The 19086-nt window shown below is 49.3% G+C and overlaps 1 protein-coding gene across 3 annotated transcripts in view; it reads left to right on the top strand.

Annotated features, from left to right (window-relative positions):
- LOC125717893 (protein kinase C beta type) overlaps positions 1-19086 on the top strand; it is a 50523-nt gene that overhangs the window by 20875 nt on the left and 10562 nt on the right. For all 3 annotated transcript variants that reach the window (XM_048991244.1, XM_048991243.1, XM_048991245.1), the window contains 13 exons: positions 8-90; positions 7143-7254; positions 8069-8197; positions 11279-11435; positions 11731-11865; positions 12014-12110; positions 12288-12434; positions 13925-14098; positions 14226-14317; positions 15463-15525; positions 16116-16254; positions 16833-16913; positions 17460-17567. In XM_048991244.1, the coding sequence (XP_048847201.1) occupies positions 8-90; positions 7143-7254; positions 8069-8197; positions 11279-11435; positions 11731-11865; positions 12014-12110; positions 12288-12434; positions 13925-14098; positions 14226-14317; positions 15463-15525; positions 16116-16254; positions 16833-16913; positions 17460-17567 (1517 nt within the window). The remainder of the gene's footprint in view (positions 1-7; positions 91-7142; positions 7255-8068; positions 8198-11278; positions 11436-11730; positions 11866-12013; positions 12111-12287; positions 12435-13924; positions 14099-14225; positions 14318-15462; positions 15526-16115; positions 16255-16832; positions 16914-17459; positions 17568-19086) is intronic.

The following is a 19086-nucleotide window of genomic DNA, read 5'->3' as shown; positions in this document are numbered from 1 at the left end:
TCCACAGTTTGCTGCTTCGTCGTGCACAAACGGTGCCATGAATTTGTCACCTTCACGTGCCCCGGCGCGGACAAGGGCCCTTCCTCAGACGTGAGTGAGCCAACATCCCCATCTCCCTGCCCTGAACCTGATCCATTTTCTCAAGTCAGCCAGGAGAGACAAGCAGACTCCACATGGAATCTGGTCTGTGCAGGACTAAACACCAGTCCCCTGATGCAACCGCTCATTATCCCTACAGAGCATTCGGGCCCCGAATTGATCCTTGTCCATTTAACTTCCGGTTCCCCCACCAAATGACGACCCCCACTAAATTAATCTTGAGGTTAATTTCTGGGTGCTATATATACCGGATAAACCCCGTTAGGGTGCCAGGCAGTAACGAGGGACTAATCGGAAGATGCGGCCTCCTCTTAATTAAGATGACCTGTGACTCGGTGACGAACCCCTCCATAGTCAGGAGGCTGTCAGGAGACTCGCAGTCAATGTCACCCCAAGATGAGTCTCTCCCGTAATCAATTACGAAGGGAATCGCTCGCCGCCCGTTATAGAACTGGGTTAATTAGAGCGATACTGCTGGGATTGGTGCACAGTTGGGCCTCTTACACTTTATCATATTATCAGCTAATGAAGCCTACATTCCCTCTGATTTCGCCGTGCCAGGATGCCGGCGCTTTTCGCCAAGCGGTTTGCACCGCGGCCGCTTTGGAAGGGGACCAGGAGTGGGAGCTGAGCGAGGGAGCGACGGCTGTGGGCGGGAGGGCAGGCGAGTGGGCGAGTTTCCCTCCCGCGTCCAGAGACGGCGGCCCCGCGGCCTTTGGGGACGAGGCAGGACTCTAGCTCTGGGAGCGTGGGCTTGAGGGTAGACCGGCAGCGATCTTTAGGACTGCAAAGAGGCTCCTCGTAGTCACGGTACTCGGATTAAAACCTGCTGGAAGTGCACAGCACGGCTGCATTCAAAGCATAGTCTAGGTAAGGGGACGGACTCACAGACCAGGGGTGCGAGCACAGGGGCATTGGCCCCAACTAAAAACTGATGGGGGCCCTCCAGTGTCACTCAATTTTAAACATATCATTGGCTAATGATGAGGTCGGCCTCGCTGTATGAATCGTCGCCTCTTAGAGCACCCACCTTAAAAAAAATCCTAGAATCTTCCCTGCCAGGAAGTGACACAGTACTGGGTCATCTGCCAGCTTGGGATGGTGTGGTTACCATGTCAACGCCAGACTACATGAATGACACCACCAGGGGGCGCCAAACCCTATGGAGGTTCAGGGTGACTAATTAATGCTGTAAAGGAAGGGAAGTCCTTTAAGGATGACGGTCCTACTCTGTGCTCAGGAAGTGAAGCGGTACAAATGTGTGAATGGATTCTTAATTCGTCTGTCCGTCTGTGCAATGAGCCTCTGCCAGGTTTGAGACACGATTGGGGGGTGGTTATCTTAGCTAAGATAAGGGGCACTTGGAGGCTGCTTTTATGGTTCCCTTATGAATAAAAAGTTTGTCCGATAAACTTACACTGGGAATTTGTATCTGTCTTGTATCTGCCTATCCAGGATCACGGGCAGGCTTGGAGCTGTCCCAGGCAGCAGTGGGGTCCGAGGCTGGGGTGCACTCTGGATGGGATGCCGCTGCATTGCAGGGCACCCACACGCATGCACTCATGATGTAAGCGTAGTTTAGCGTGACTACATGTCTTTGGACTGCAGCAGGAAGCCAGAGCAGACAGTGAGAACATGTAAAAAAAACACACATGCAAGGCGGAGGCTGGACCTGAACCACCAAGCCTGGAGGTGTGAGGCCAGTGTGCTGCCCTCTAGGGGTGACGCAGGACATTACTGATCTACCCACAGAGTCCGTCTTTCTCTCTCTCATATGGCTGGTGGCTCCTCGCTATCCGCGGTCTTGTTACTGTAACTCAGGCGCAAGCGTTCCCTCGGGGTCTATTGCCCTCCAATGATTCGTCACTTTCTATGTCTCGGCGTGGCCCCGGCAAGAGTTGGCTGGTATCAGCTCGCCGAGCTCGGCACACGCAAACGCACAAAGGCGCGGCCTTCTGGGCCTTCAGCACCTGCCACCTTATCGAGGTTATACCAGCGCAGCCCGGAAGCACTATTGATTGGCTGTGACCGACTGATCTGACCAATCCCATGGCACGCCCAGCCCTGTGACTGGCTAAATCTCGAACCCCGAGGCTCTTAAAGCGAGACGAGCAGACTCATTGCGTGGAGTTTTTTTTTTTTTCGTAAGACTTTGTGGAAATGAATCAGAGCCGCAGCCCCATGGCCTCTGTGGACACCCCAGTGTAGCAGAGCATTCCAGTCTGTTGGGGGGGGGCTGTTTAATTAATCTCTTAATTAAAAATCCTCAGTTCTTGGACTGGCTGACATTCAGATCTCTAATACAGTGACACAGATGTTGAGTATTTGGTCTGCTATAAAATTTAAAATAAGATGTTCCCTTTCTTCGTGCCGTTTATTTGCCCAGTTCGGAGCTCACCCAGGAACAATGCGGACTGGCCACCCTCCTCATACACGGGCAGCCGGCGTCAGCCCGGGAGGAACACGCTAAGCTATGTTTGCAGGCCTCCTAAGCATATAGAAGGATTCCAGCACCACGCCAATCAAGCCTGGCCTGTCAGAGCAGATCCTTCGAGGAGGTTAAGCAAACTTAGACCTTAGATCGAGAAGGTCGCCTGTTTTGATTGAGCAGTTGGCACGGTGATTTCGTGTAGTGATACAGCTAAAATTAAGCGGCAGAGACAATATGGGCTTTCTGTGGGCAATTTCGGTAAATATTTGCCTTTCCACTGAGTGTGCAGCCATTGGTTGCCATGGGATTCTATTTACCTTGGCTATTCTCTTTTTTAATTATTTTCATCTGACAGGTGTCGTTTGCTGTATTAGTCATCCTAGAATTCTTGCTAAAATGGAGAAGATTTTACACAACAAGGAGGAGCGGCACAGATTTAAGGCCCAGCTTTTAAGACGGCCTGATGTGGTACAAGGGAAATATATTTGTGTTTTTTTTTTTTAAACCACTGGATGCAGCGGTAAGGTGGTTGCTACCTTGTTACCCATTGACGAAAAACAAACACGACTTTTGGCTGCGTAGCAGCTAATGCTAATAGCCGACAATCATTTAGCGAAAGAACCTTACTTTGGTGAAAAGAACGAGTGGGGCGGAGCACAATGTGCCTGCACGTGGGAAAGCTCCTTACCCACCTCCGACCCCCACCCATGTCCAAAGGGGGCCACTATTTCCCTCGAGCAAGACCTGCGAGACCTCGCTTCCTGTCAGATCAGAGGTTAGCCTCTAGCTCACGGCTTCGCTTAGCGTTCGGCTACAAAGTCATTCGTTGGTATATAGCTGTAACTAATCGGCCGGGCGTCCCTTCCCATGTCGACACAGCCCATATGGAATCACAGTCCCCTGCAGCCGGGCCTGTCGTCTCTGCGATCCGGAGCCTTCCGTCAGACATGCTGCCAGGTTCGATTGAGTCCCTCCAGATCTCCACGGGAGGTCGAAATTTTTTTTTTCCTTTTTTTTTTCTTTTTTCTTTCTTTCTTTCTTCAGATGGTGGCTATAATTACCCAGCCTGAGATTCTCACAGCCTGAGCGGAGTCCCTGAAGTGGGTTCAAATTAGAAGGCAATTATGGTGGGGTCGGTACAGCGTCTCAAAGCTGTGGAGTGCTGACAGGGGTGCTGAAGACTGACAGATGCATCGAAAACCACGTTGTGCTCAAAAGACTGGGTGGTGAAGAAAGGGACTTATAAGCTAAACAGACCGGCTTCCGGGTCCCAGGAAGGATACAGCTGTCATGGCTTAGGGGTGAAAGAACACCGTGTACCTGTGCAAATCATCAGGAAAAATACCCAGCTCTTTTAATAAGCTGGAAGAAGAATGTCTGCTAAATAAGTGATGATACATTCTGAATTACCCTTTCATTAAGGGGTCACAGCGAAGAGAGATTATCCAGGGAAATAAAAATGATGGGGGCGGGGGGTGACTTCACAAGAACAGAAATAGTAAAGCATTTAAATGAGGGCTGTACCTTTCATTTCCCCAGATGGAAGCGTTAATTCCCAGTCAAGCCACTAAGTGGTAGCATGCCATACATGCAAACACAACGTTGTCCGACTCAGCTAGGTGGTAGCACATACTAGGCTAATGTTGCCCAAGCAAACCCTTTGTACCAAGTCGTATAACTTTTCTTGTGTGTTTGCTTCTCTGGTCCACTCCTAGGGCTCTGTTTTGACGTTCTAACGCAAGGCGTACTTAATAGTTATGGGCGTTTCCAAATCCATTTCGCTATTTTGATGGTGGAAAAACCAGACTTCGCACCAGCGCAAGGCGGAAAGGGGCTGTCCTAACTATCTTAATTATTCAGAGAAGTGTTTCGGGCGTAACATGCAATTAACGAATCGGAATGTCGCGTCTACTGCGGATTGCTATTACAATGGCAAATCAGATCGCTTTTCAAAGCAACTTGCTCTTTCGCAAGTTGAAAAGGCGTGAGCACGTCGTCTTCGGAAGTGCCACCGTACCATTTCGAGTGAAGCAGACATGGGATGACTTAGCGGCGAGTGTGTTCTCGTTTTCTGGCATCACCAGATCATCCACCCAGTGCCGAAAGCAGTATAATGATGTCAGAAGACGGGGAAAACGGAAGCTTGCTGCTGAACGAGAGCAGCGGCTGGTAACAGGGATTTAATTATGCGTGTGTATTTTATTTTGGGTCTGCAGTCTGCAAAATATTAATGAAAGTGCGATCTTTGTTCAAACAAAACACAACCTACAGTTTTTAAATATTCATATAAAATGCAACAGGACTGTTTTTTTACTTTCACAATTTAGATTCCTTACCAGGCTACAGGCGATTCAGCTCCTGTGCTAGCTGATCTCTCCTTGCCTGTGCTGCCGCCGTACACTCCTTTGTTGGCATCGGCTCATGTATAGTTAGCATCACGCCTTCTAAAGTCCTCTACTGTGTCCTCATTTATGTCCAACAGACATCCTTCACACATGGCAATGTTATGCAACATACAACATGCCACAAAAAACGCTGCGGCCGTCTGAAGGCTGTATTGTAGTGTTCCACCCGACTAATCTAAATATCTGAAACGCATTTTCCGCCACCAAAATGTCCTTTCAACCGCAGTATGTGCTTTATTCTGATAATGGACTCGAAAGGTTTTTTAATGCTACGGTTTGTTACTTAATATATATTAGTTTCCTTTTGGTTCTTTGGTTCAGATGGAAAATAGAGCCCATAGACTTCCTCAGGTCTGAGGATCCTGCATGCAGCTGGTGTGGACGTGGTGGAACCGATCCCTTTTGTCTGGTGCTGTGGGTCCCTGGGGCTTTTTGTTGTACATCCCCTCACCCATCCTGAGAGGGGTACTTCCCGCATCTATATTCCATCACGTTTGAGCCACACCCTCAACCCCCAATTGCTCACCCTACACTATGGACCAATGAGAGACTAACGTGAACAATGGAAAAAAAAATAAAAGAAGGCATCCAGGGTAAAACATAGATTTACTCAGTGCTGCTGTCATGGATGCATTCCTCCTGCACTGGGCAGTGACTGTACCGTAATCATATAACGCCCTCTAGTGGACAGCCATCAGATCTGGGTCCTGAGGTGTCAGTTGCTGCAGTTTCTCCGGTAATATAAGCTTACCTGAGCGATTGATGGCATAATCATAACTATAGACATAATCTGAACTGTCATGACTTGGCAGAGATGGCTCCTCAGACTCCGGATATAACGATGCACCATGAAACAATTAATTGAGCCTTTAAGTAACCAAGAGGGTTAATTAGGCCTGAGGGGGAAGCTGAAAAATTATTGTTTTTTATTGGTTAATATGCAGAAATGAACCAAATCATTTAACCTATTAAAATTTTCCAATATTCATGTGTTTAGCTCATTGACACTAAGCCTCAGGTCTGCTGACCCGGGAATCTGCATCCACTAGGAGTCTAAACTAATCCGCATCTGTGGGTGAGCTGATTTTCTGATTGCAGCTGGTTCATGTCAGAGCTCAGATATCAGCTGTAAGGGAGGCAGCGGTAGGACCCCGCCGAGGTTTGAGGTTGTCAGTCAGTACATGTACATTTAACATATTTAGCAGACATTTTTGTCCAAAGTGGCGTACAAGTGAGCCAAGTGGCACATTGCGAGCATTCATGCTGTCAAGGAGTCGGTTAGGTGTAAGTGCAGCTAGGCCGAGCTTCCAATGAATGCCCAGGTATGAGTGTAAGCATGTAGCAGCTAGAGAACAACTTCTGAGAAATCAATAGAGTTGTGTGATTAGATCCATCATACATCCTCCCAGATCCAACCTGCAGTCCCTGGACCCACCAGTAGTTCCAATTTTCACCACAGTCCCTGGGCCAAAACCCCATTTCTTGGTCCTGAAGTACACTAGACATATAGTAATTGCTTTTATTCAAAAACCACTTTTGCTTAAAACGGTTATTTTAAGTGCAGTGGCTCTGGCCATTACTCTGAAGCAGGGTCTACATCACACCGATCTGATCATTCTGGCTGCCGGTCCTCGTACATGAATACCTCGCTACTGGAATGCTCAGCATTACCTTCAAGTACCTTCTCACATCGCTCATGAACAGTTCTGCCCATCCCCTCCAGGGGGCACTGCCTTTGCAGTGCCAGCTCATTCCACCAGTGTGCTTTCTGCCTGCTGCCGACAATATGTACATATACACATACACGTACCTGCCGTTAATGACTTTTCGTTTAATGTTCTTTTTTAGGGTGTTTCGTTTGTATATTGTGTATTTTTAAAAGTGTTTACTTGCCTGCACTATATGTACTCCCTTTGCACTTTGTCTTGTTTTGCACTTTATGTTTGTTTGTCTGCACTTTATGTACTTTGTTGCCTTATTCACCAGAACTTCCCCCTGGTATCAATAAAGTTCCTCTTTCCTCATCTCCTCACCATATGCTTATGTAACCGCTGCTGTCTTTGTTTGTATATCCTTGTTCCTTATTGCTTCCTCTGAGCTGACAGTCCTCTGATCTAGTCTAGGTGTGTTTGGGTAGGGGGTGGGGGGTGTCGCCGAAGATGCCAGACTCTCTGGTTTCACGCCTTTCACTTTGTCGCCCTCTGCAGGATCCACGGAGCAAACACAAGTTCAAGGTGCACACCTACTCCAGCCCCACGTTTTGTGACCACTGCGGCTCTCTGCTGTACGGCCTCATCCACCAGGGGATGCGCTGCGACAGTACGTACACTCCTCGGCCGTTCTGGTCGGTTTGCTCGTGGAACTTTAGCTAATGGAAGTTTACCATCATCTTCACCGGTAAATGCCATTTTTTTTGTGTGCCTGATAGTGACACCTGGAGGGAGCATGTGGTATTGCACCATTACCTTTGCATTCTGTGGTAAATCCGATCGATGTGTTCAATGGACTATGAAGAGCAAGTCTATAAAAGTAAATCAGGCAACATATAGATCAGCTATGCTTAAATATGTAGTAAAATTATGCCTTTGGATCAGTGAACTCCAGAGTGGGACTTGCTAAAAATAAACATGGAAATCACTCCATCACTGGTGAAACGTGACAGTGATGGATGGTGTGTTGCTGTCTGTGTAAGGAACTGCCCTTCGAACCTTGTTCACTTGTCTCTCAGAGTCTATGTAGAGTTACTTTGTGGAGTGAAGTTCACTTAGGCCAAAGTATGTTCAGGTGTGTGTGTGTGTGTGTGTGTGTCACCAGCGCAGAGGTCGTGCTGTTCCCTCCGCTCCACGGTCTCTGCCCCAGCTTTTTGCACCGAGCCCCAGTCAAACCCTCCCATAGTCCCCAGTCATTGCCTGTCGTGGCTGGGAGCCTTTTGCTGTCCCGGCTGCGATGCCAAGCCGTCCTAAGCAGGTTTCGACTGGCAGCCTGACCGTCGGTGCAGGATTCTGGGGAGTGGACTCTCAGCAATGGCCACGCTCCCATACAGAATGCTTGCAAGAATAATGTAGTTGCCCCTTGGTGCCAGAAGGGGGCGACTTCACGCCTGTACCCTCTTCCCTCCTGGTCTTCTGCGCAGCCTGCATGATGAACATCCACAAACGCTGCGTGGCCAACGTGCCGAGCCTGTGCGGGACAGACCACACGGAGCGGCGGGGGCGAATTTACATCAAAGCCGAGATCAAGAACACCCTGCTGACCGTTTCGGGTGAGTTGCCCCAGCGGGCCGGCATGGCGCACGGGGGTCTCTGCACCAATCACGGTGTGTCCAGAGTGTGTTCAGATTGACTCGTCGTACACGCACACAGATGCCGTTCAGTGTGTGCGCATACTCGTATAGCCAGATACATGGTCCATTGTATGCACACGCTTGGGCGAGAGCGCCTGCAGACATGCACACGCTCTACGGCACGCACACGCTACAGCACACACCCACGTACATGGGTCCAGGGACTGACACGCGGAATCGGCCCGGCCTCACACACTGACAAGACTCCCACGCGAACAAAACGTTGCATAAGCGTAGATTACATACCGCAGGGGCACTGAAGTGCACGCGCATATATACACACTCGCTCGCGCACACACACACACACACAACTGTCCATGATTTATCGATACAGACGTGTTTACTGTCACTTTTAAAATATGGTGGACTAAGGACCCTCGCTATCCACAGCATGAAAATCGCATAATCACCTGTCACAGTGTAATCGCTCTGGAAAGCACGGCAATTTACCGCTTTACTCTGTTAAATTACATGTTAAATAAAAGCTAGTGATCAGCAGTAGAGGCCTCACTCGTTCTCGCATACTGCCCAGCGCTGTGAAAACAGCCCCTTGACATTCAAATTTCTTGGAGGTCATTCTTGGCTTTTAATTGCCACCTAGTGGTGGCAGCTGGGACTTACATAAGAACATCAAAAATAGCATTTGTCCTTGCTGTCTTGATGAATTTTACAGAGTACAAAGAGTACAGACTACAGAGGTTTAATAATAGGCGCCTTTCATGTTGCCCTGCTCCTATTTTTGGGAAGTAAAAACACTTTTGCCATAAAGTAAAACAATATGCATCTGAATCGATTAACTTTACAAACAGCAAGAACGGTGACATGCTTCAGCTGAAGATTTAGCATCGGGCTGAATGTTAGTCGTGTGTTCGACTTGGCTAGTTGTAGCTAGCATTGCAGCATTAATGGTGTGATCAGGGTGAGGGGGTTTTCGACGGACTGGATGCCTAGGAGCTGAACACCTTGTGTCCTTTCATAGTGAGCCTCTACTGCCCCGTTCTTTGTGATGTCATCCCATGTTAGTTCTTAATTGCGCAAAGCCTCACCATACCACTAGGTGGCAGCAGCAATTCAGCGACATAGACTATAAGGCACATTAGGCATTTGTGTACCTATTCTGAAATGATGGCTCCAAACAGGTTTTCTGTTAGTCCAATGCAGTGTGCCATAAAATGCTTTAAATGTTATAAATAGCCATATGCCATGTGAAAAGGAAGGGTAAATATACTGGGAGCCAAATACTGAATGGTAATTACAACAGATGTTCTCCAATATCTCCAGCAGGGGGCAGCATAAGCTAAGTTCTCAGTTGACTTCAGGCATGGCCCCTGACTCATATTGAAGTCAGGGCTTCTGAGTCAGGCTATAGGGCCACGGAGTTCATTCTAATGGAGCCAGATGTCCTGTGGCTTCATCACCAGCATAACATTGTTTTGCTTAATTCTGTTAATTAGCTGACATATTTAAAAGCATCTTAACGTGTTACTGGCCTTAGACCATTGTTTTTACTTGACTAAACTAAGTACCTCACATTTATTTATTTATTTATCACATGCATTTGTTCAAGGCGACGTACAAAGCGAGGCAGACAATATATCACAAACGAACGGCTGCCGGGGAGGAAGCTTTAGAACAAGTGCTGTTAGACTGAGTGCTGGAACAAGAGCCACACAAATCATTGTTAGAACATTGTCCTACCCCCTAGGACTTGAACCAGCAGCCCTTTCCATCCACCTTACATCACTGGCCTCCCTAGATTGATGTAAGACGGGCTGTACTGGAATCCTTGCAGCTTCAGTGGCTCAGCTTGGTGGATTTCACCGATCAACACGTCTCACATTTAATTTGTTTGCCTTGCACTCCTGAGTGACTGTGAATTATTTATTTGCTAAGCAGGTCAAACGCATTTGATCAGCAGTGGCTGACGGGCTGAGGATGTTTCTCATCTAGGGTGCAGGGGACTCGTCTCACAGAGTAGATTTTCCCTCCCTTTTTTGAAGTCTTGCTTCTGTCTCCCTTACTTTTGCCTCTGGTAGCTCTAGATCCCTGTAGCCATGCAAGCTCACTCGGAAGCCTTAGGCCAGGTATACATTGTCGGATTTGTAGTAGATTCGTAATGCCCTAAAACTGGAAGTGATGTCACAATGCGGCCATGAGGTGACTTCCTGTCCAAGGCCATTTTTTTCGCTCTGCTTTAACAGCAGTGTACTTTCACGATCCGCTCAGCAAGAATTTAGAAGAAAGGGACCATAGATTCATTTATGTTTGCTCATGAGGTTGTTCCCAACATTTGAATAGTTAATGAAAAAAACGCCTCTCGATTTGTAGGATCTCGTCATATTCTGTTTGACACAGGACTAGGTCACACTATGCTTTATAATTCAGTATGGTATCAGGGCAGATTGACCAACAGGGTGAAGAGTGGGGTGAATGGAATTGTTCCTGAAGTGTGATGCCAACTTCCTGCCGCTCATTAGTGACTCGTCAGCATGCTTTTCGCTGTTCCCAAAGCTATTCAGCGTTTTTTCCATTCACTACAGAAATCTGGGCTTGGCACATGGTCCTGGATCAAGTCACGCTTCTGCCAGAGCAGTTAGTTGGCTGTTGGGAGAACGTTGTCATGCCACTAGAAAACCTCCTGGCCTTTACACTGTGACTGCTGACAAGTCCAACTACACCGGTGGTCGAGAGGCCCAATGCCAGAGGGTGACACGGAAAGCCCTAATAATCACTGCGGGTAGACATGCTCTGGTGTAATCCCACCCGGTTCTGCATACTACGACATATTCAATTGTTCATATGTCAGTAGAACTGTAATCACAATAAAGTTGCAAACTAAACGTACAAACATGAATCAGAGTGACTTAGTGACCAGCAGTACAAGCAGCTGTCCGCGAAATGCCCAAGGGACCCAAGATGGAGCCCAGATGGACCTCATGTTTATACCCCTAATGAGGAACATTTGTGTTTATCTCTCTTTCTCTGTCTCTGCCATCATAGTCAAGGAGGCTAGGAACCTGGTGCCCATGGACCCCAATGGTCTGTCGGACCCTTATGTGAAACTGAAGCTCATTCCTGACCCGAAGAGTGAGAGCAAGCAGAAGACCAAGACCATCAAGTGCTGCCTCAACCCAACTTGGAATGAGAACTTTAAATTGTGCGTCTTAATACCCTCTGTGCTCATTTACCTCTCATCTGTTCTCTAAAGCCAGGTCATACATTTTCATTTTTCAACTCATTAGAAATTAAATTAGACTTGGTGCGCTTAATCAAAGGCCCAGCCCGGGCCTCCTCTTCAGCTGCTTGCTAAAATTCTTCTGTTGTTCTTATGAAGTTTATTTTGGTGCTCATAAAAATGTAATAGCTCTCGTGTGACACTCCCTGCTCCTGTCAGACCTCAATGTCATTAGGATGACCCCCCGCCCCCTCCCCTTTTCCCGCCTGTAATTCAGCAATCTGAAGGAGGCTGACAAAGACCGAAGGCTGTCCGTGGAGATTTGGGACTGGGACCTGACCAGCCGCAATGACTTCATGGGCTCGTTGTCATTCGGGATCTCAGAGCTGCAGAAGCAGGGGGTGGATGGCTGGTAAGGGGGCAGGGTTGCTCAGGGCGGGGTGGGGGGGGGGGGCCACCGCTGGGGCCCGACGTTCACTGGGCGTGAAATGCACCACTGACAGCTTTGATTGTCTCTACTGACTCGTCCCAAATGGCCCACCCCTTCACCTCGGCTTAAGGTTCAAGCTGCTCAGTCAGGAGGAAGGAGAGTACTTCAATGTTCCTGTACCCCCCGAGGGAGAGGAAGGCAACGAGGAGCTGATGCAGAAGTTCCAGGTGAACAGCCCTGTCCACCATCACCATGTATGACCACCCCCTGCCACCCCCCCACCCCCCCCCCGAATGGTCCTAGTGCCCCCATCTTCACTCTTCGCTACATCCCTCCCTTTTGTGACAGAGGTTTTGTCAGTCCCCCATCCCGCACACGAGTCACCAGTCCCCCTTGTTCCACAGAGAGCCAAGGTCGGCCCCAGCACGAAGAACACGGACAGCTCCTCCTCCAACGCTATCTCCAAGTACGACAGCAATGGCAACCAGGATCGCATGAAGCTGTCTGACTTCAACTTCCTCATGGTCCTGGGGAAGGGCAGTTTTGGGAAGGTAATTTTCCCCCTCCCCCTCCCAGGACAGCACATCACCCAATCCTAGATTCCTTCTATACTCTGTTTTCCCTCCACCTGGTTGGCTGTTTGCCTGTGGGCGGGGCTATGGCTGAGCATCTGTGGGCGGGGCTAAGCTGGGTCCCTGCTGACTGAACATGACAGCGGTGTGTCACACGCTGCGATTCGCTGAGTCGTTCGGCACTGAGAAGGGCAAACAGGCTTAAGAGGATGAAAGAGACTGGGGGGTGGGGAAGAGACAGAGACGGAGGAGGCGAGATAGAGAGAGCGAGAGAGTGTGAGCTAGTGCAGGGGTTTCTAGGTGGCCAGGGGTACTCTGGGAGCATGTGGTTTCTATGGCAACGAGCATTCCAATTGGTATCGATATGTTAATGCAGGCCAGCCGTCCGCCATTACACTCATTAGCCAGAGTCCTGGTTGACATTGTCGCTGTGGTATGGCTAGAAAATCATTTGGACTTTTATTCCAGTCCCTGCCACTGATGAAGCAGCTCATCACAGACGGGTATACAGATACTTCTAGGTTTATTTAGAAAGGCTTTGGCTTGTTAACCTGAATAATTACCAAGAAATTCAGCAATGAACTGTGAGCTCTTACAGACAAGTTTGATACCAGAACCAGTGCAGGCAGGGGAGATGGAAATGCAGTTAAATTTTTAACGTTTAATTTGACATATTTAGCAGATGATTTTGTCCAGAACGACAAACACCACATTGCAAACGTCCGTGCCGTCAAGGAGTCGGCTAGACGCAAGTGTAGCTAGGCTGAGCTACCACTGAACGCCCAGATACAAGCCATGTTGGAGCAGGAGCTCCACAGCAACACCTAACAAAGCAAAAAACTTAATATGAGTAATTAATGTCCAAAAGTGCAAAATAACATTCAGTGAATGTAGGGAGGCATTTAAGGTTAGAGAAATGAATTGAAGAGATGGGTCTTCAGGCTCCTTGAAGGTGGAGAGGGAGTCTGATGACCGGACGTCGTTCGCCAGTTTCTCTGGCCTGTTTCCAAGAGGAAATACTTTTTTTCACACCTGGAAAATAAGAACTTTAGTAAATGTATGAGAATATAATCAAATCCAAAGTGTGATGACAATTTGACACCAGCCCCCGTGCTGCAGACTCCATTGGTCTTTTCCGTCCGCCTGTCTGTGCTACTAGTCCCAAAAGCACCTCGGAAGCAAAGCCATTAGCATTAGCATGTAGCGCCACCCCTGTCCTGCCCTAGTCATAGCGGGTGTTAATATGTAGCGCCACCTCTCTCCTGTCCTGGTCATAGCAGGTATTAGCGGGTGTTAGCATGTGTTAGCATGTAGCGCCACCTCTCTCCTGCCCTGGTCATGGCAGGTATTAGCGGGTGTTAGCATGTGTTAGCATGTAGCGCCACCTCTCTCCTGCCCTGGTCATGGCAGGTATTAGCGGGTGTCAGCCTGTGGCTCCGGCCCCCCTAACAGCATTAACCATCTCTCAGGTGATGCTGGCGGATCGAAAGGGCACAGAGGAGCTGTACGCCATCAAGATCCTGAAGAAGGATGTGGTGATCCAGGACGACGATGTGGAATGCACCATGGTGGAGAAGAGAGTGCTGGCGCTGGCGGGGAAACCGCCCTTCCTGACCCAGCTACACTCCTGCTTCCAGACTATGGTGCGTCCCTGTTTGTCTGTCTGTCAGTCTGTATCTAAATGCATATGTGACTCTGACATCAGCCCTAAATGCTAGTTTGAGACACACACCTTTGTAGTCACATATTTGTCCCACCATCCTACTGCAGGACCGCCTGTACTTTGTGATGGAGTACATCAACGGGGGAGACCTCATGTACCAGATCCAACAAGTAGGGAAGTTCAAGGAACCTCACGCAGTGTGAGTACCAAGTCATCCTCTCCGCTGATTGTTTGGGTGACATTGCATATTCCAATATGTATTCACCAATTAGCTTGTTGTGGGTGAGGATGCCATCTGCTGATTCGGGGGGGGTGTTCAGGGACAGTATGTGGGGCATTGGCTGAGCTGGGGTGGGCTAATATGGGGTGACAAGGTGCCTTAATACATCTGACCCCTACCACTAGTCCAAAACCCCAGAAGAGCTAGATCTCACCTTAGCACAGGGCACATCGCTAATTTAGCAGCAGTCCTCATCATTTAAAACAGGAAAATGGTTCTGAATGCTACCATGAATCATCAGGGTGGGGGGGAGGGTGGAGGGTGGAGGGGGGATGTAGCTGATTAACTGCACTTGTTTCCATACCTACAAGGGCAGAGATTTTTTTTTTTTCCTAACAACACTGTCGCTGCATAATGTAAGATCTGGGAATTATTATTATTTTTTTTGTGAGTTCAGTGTTGTGTCAAGCACCTGGACCCGTGTGTGTGCGTACATGCATGTGTGCGTGCATGCATGTGTGTGCATGCATGTGTGTACGTGCACGCATGGAAGTGGCACTTGGACAGCATTTAAGCGTGTTGGAGATACATACAGAACATGAGATTTGTCAGTTTCAGTGTGACCTTGGAGGGATGCTATGATCGTGTGTTCATCTCAGCCCTGCTCCTGTATTCTCCACACTGAAGAACCAGGGGTATTTTAAGCACCACTAGAGGGCAGTATGTAGTATAGGTGTGTCATTTTCACGCCTGTGTAGAGCTGTCCCTCTGTGCTGATCAGCCCATCCCTTAAAGGGCTTGTTTACAGGTTTCCTTCACCCTAAATACCATGGATGCGTTGATTGCATCTTGACCAAAACGAGACCAATCCCATGATTCATTGCATCCCAAGTTCATTCTTGGAAGGCAAGTTAGCAAGACTGGTCTTGTAAAGACCACAAGTACAATCTTTGACGTATTGACATTGAGAAACACCTGAGGTAACTGGAAAGATAGTCGGTGTACTGGGTTTTGTATTTGAAGGATGCTTCCTTCCATATCAGGGCAGTCCCCCCCAATCCCCATAAGGGTCTCTAGTGATGACCACCTTCACCTACATGACTGCTCACCTTTGCTTCTGGCAGGTTCTACGCAGCTGAGATTGCCATTGGCCTCTTCTTTCTGCACACAAAGGGTATCATTTACAGGTGAGATGCTGGGTGGGTGGAGCTGTGGGGAGTGGGTGGGGCGAGGCTGAAATAAAACCAGCCATTCCCCTTTCTGGCCACTAGGGCTCCGTGCTACATTTACATATAGAATCTCGGACTGTTCCGGCAACCAGGCAAACCTCAACTGGACGGGTAAGGGGGTGCGATAATCAGTGATATTCTTGGTATGCAGATAAAAGCTTTCGAATATTTAAACATTTTCAGCACAAGGTCCTGAACACTGGGGTAAACTGGAACGTGGAATTGGGGCAAGGCCAAGATGACCATCTTTAAAAGCTGCTTCTGGAAGTTCTGGAAGTTTCTATTACGCAATGCAGTAGCACGTAAAGCCAGAGTTGGGTAGGAATACTGATCATTTCCGGTTACAGTTACGCATGTTCCTTGAGGTTAGTTTAGAGCGTACTGCAGGTTTGCACAGCTAAGCATCCTCATCTGTTTGTCACATGTGACATGTCTGGTGCCACGTTGGTAGGGAAAAAAGGGGAGAAGAGCCCATTTGAGCAGGCGAGGGGTTTTGTGCTGCCCCACCTGGTGGCCAAAGGGAGCCTCTGAGACCTGTTCTGCTGCAGGGACCTGAAACTGGACAATGTGATGCTGGACGCCGAGGGTCACATCAAGATCGCCGATTTCGGAATGTGCAAGGAGAACATGTGGGATGCGGTGACCACCAAGACCTTCTGCGGCACCCCTGATTACATCGCCCCTGAGGTGAAGCCCTGTGTGTGTGTGTGTGTGTGTGTGTGTGTGTGTGTGTGTGTGTGTGGGTGTCTTATTTCACACCTTCCTGTTTGCCAGCTTTCGAAGTCCATCACACACACATGCATTCTAAGAACTGGACAGCAGGTGGCACTGTTGGGGGAGGGGGTCTTAACTGTGCCAAGGGCGTACAGAGATGATTTAAACACCAACATGCACACTCACACACACAAATGAATGAAAATAAACACACGTGTGCCCCTGTAAAGGAACATGGACATCATACATATTCACAAACACAGAAGCGTATACGCAGGTAGGGAGGGTTAAAAGCACGCACACACACACACACACACGCACACACACACACACACACACACACACACACACACACACACACACACACACACGCATACACCTTGCTGTGGGCTCTTGACTCTCCCCCACACCTATTATTTGTGAACTCTGACTAACCCTCCTGGCAGTAGTTTTTTGGTTCGCCGGGGGCAACCCGTTAAGCGTGATCCCCCCCATGCCCTCACCAAGCAACCGTGATGTGCCGTAATCCCACCCACTATCCTCTTTTCCAGATCATCGCATACCAACCGTATGGAAAGTCAGTGGATTGGTGGGCCTTTGGGGTCCTCCTCTATGAGATGCTCGCTGGCCAGGTAAGGGGTCGACTGGGGTCGCCTATGAAACACCGTACCCTCTACTGCCCTCTGGTGGACTGGAGGGCAAAGTGTGACTTTCACAGCAGGTTCATTTTCCGTTCAAGGTCAGGTTCCCTTTGTTTAAAGCTTCCCGTTTAAATCCGCGGTCAGAGGCCTGCAGGTGCTTCCTGCTTTCCCAACAGTTTGCCCTGCGTGAAACATTTGAAAGTTTGCCATCTGCAGCCCAGGTACCTGGGCGCCCAGCAGGATAAAGGGTTGTGTGTAGCATTTATCTAACAATTTGAAAATAATTCATGAAAAAGAGGGAAAACCGGAACAAAACCACAAGCACAGCACAGAGGAGGCCCTCTGTGATGACAAAGCTCTTCTGAACAGTGTGCGCTTGTTTGTCAGAGGGAGGCAATGCTGATGCTGCCGAGGAACGTTTGAGCTACACAGAGGTGCGAGCTGGTCTGTCACCTTCTACAGGGGGAGCGTGGTAGTTCCGCGCCCCACCCCAGGGTCATGTGACTCACTGCTGCCATCTCTCCTCCTCTCTCCCAGCCCCCATTTGACGGGGAGGATGAGGACGAGCTCTTCCAGTCTATAATGGAGCACCACGTGTCCTACCCCAAGTCTATGTCCAAGGAAGCCGTCGCCATCTGTAAAGGGGTATGTGATCAGTGGGGCAGAGTTTGGGTGGGGCTGCGGGCGGGGCTCCATCATAATTGGCCAGATAGGGTGGGGGAGAAGTTTGGGGGGGCTGGAGGTGGGGCTCCATCAGAATGGATACATAGGTTGGGCAGAAGTTTGGGTGGAGCTGGGGGCAGGGGCTCCATCAGAATGGGCAAAGATAGGGTGGGGGAGAAGTTTGGGTGGGGCTCCATCAGAATGGGCACAGGAATGTTTGGGGCGGAATTTGGGTGGAGCTCCAGCAGAAAGGGGCCCTCGGGATGCAAGCCTCATACATTCCTGCTAATGTAAGCATTAAAGAATGAAGCAACTCTGCATGCTCAGTGTGAATCATCCTATCCTGCCACCTCGATGAAAATGTGGACCCAGCTGATGCAGAATTGTCCGGGCACAAAGCTGTGGTCTCTTCGCCCCTCCCCCCCAACCCCCACAGGTGCCATTTCCTACCCACCCTCGTCCACCCCCAGTCCATCCCTTTACCCCGCTGTGTGCCGGACTTCATACACTGAAGAGGAGCTGGGGAGTGGGGGGAACTTTTACTCACTAAGCCCCCCACTGCCCCCTTCCCCTCCTGTATGTGGTTTGGGAGCTGAAATTCTGCTCAGGTGTTGGTTTGAGCCCAGTCAGGTGTAATGCTTTTGTACCTTTGAATCAGCTGCAAATCCAAATAAACAGTGACTGAAGCATGAAATAATAATCACTGTTTTTTTCTATTATTATTATTGTTGTTGTTATTATTATTATTATTGTTATTATTATCTGTTAGCTGTGGAAGCCGTGGCCAGCGCTAGCTAAACGGTATGATGTAAGGCCCCCATGCACAGCCTACATGGCTACAGCGGCCGTCTGTGCGGCTCTGAGTGGGTGGGGGCACAGCAGCACTGGGCTGCGATCCTGAAAAGAGAGAGAGCTTAGTGAGCGGAGCAGCGAAGGCGGCCCTTGTAAGGGCTTTGTTCTGCGAGAGGAAGCTGCTGCGCGTGCGTGTGCGTGCGTGCGGGTGTGTGCGCGCGCGCGCGTGTGTCCGACTGATGCGGCAGCCAGCACCCAGCTGATCAATATTCCGCGGAGCGTAGGCCTCCAGCAAACCGCTCTTGTTCCTGCACTGCGACCAGCCGGACCAATCGCGAGAGCTCGGCTGGTTGACGGACACACAGATGGGCCAATCATGCCTGGGAGTGGGGGCGGGGCCCAAGGTTTAGAGCGACACTGATGAACTCTGTTAGAGGAGATTATACAGTATACTGATGTCAGCGAGGATAGAAGGAGACCTCTCCGTAGGTCAGCTGTCTCCGCACGGCCTTGTGGGATTGGCTGCTGCCTCCCAAGCCTGTCTGTCTGACTCTTAACCTTGCCGCAGTCCTGTAAGGAAAGATATTTTTTCCCCTTGAATACAAATGGGGTTTTTTGTAATCAGTAGTGACGCAGGGCGTCTGGGGAGAGAGAGAGCGGGGCTGTCAATCGCTTCTAATCTCAAGGTAAGTGCTCAGGCTGTGCCGGC

This window comes from Brienomyrus brachyistius, chromosome 22 (assembly GCF_023856365.1).
Source record: "Brienomyrus brachyistius isolate T26 chromosome 22, BBRACH_0.4, whole genome shotgun sequence".
Taxonomy (NCBI): domain Eukaryota; kingdom Metazoa; phylum Chordata; class Actinopteri; order Osteoglossiformes; family Mormyridae; genus Brienomyrus; species Brienomyrus brachyistius.
The sequence above is the reverse complement of the archived record's forward strand: the minus strand, read 5'-3'. Positions and strand labels throughout refer to the sequence as shown.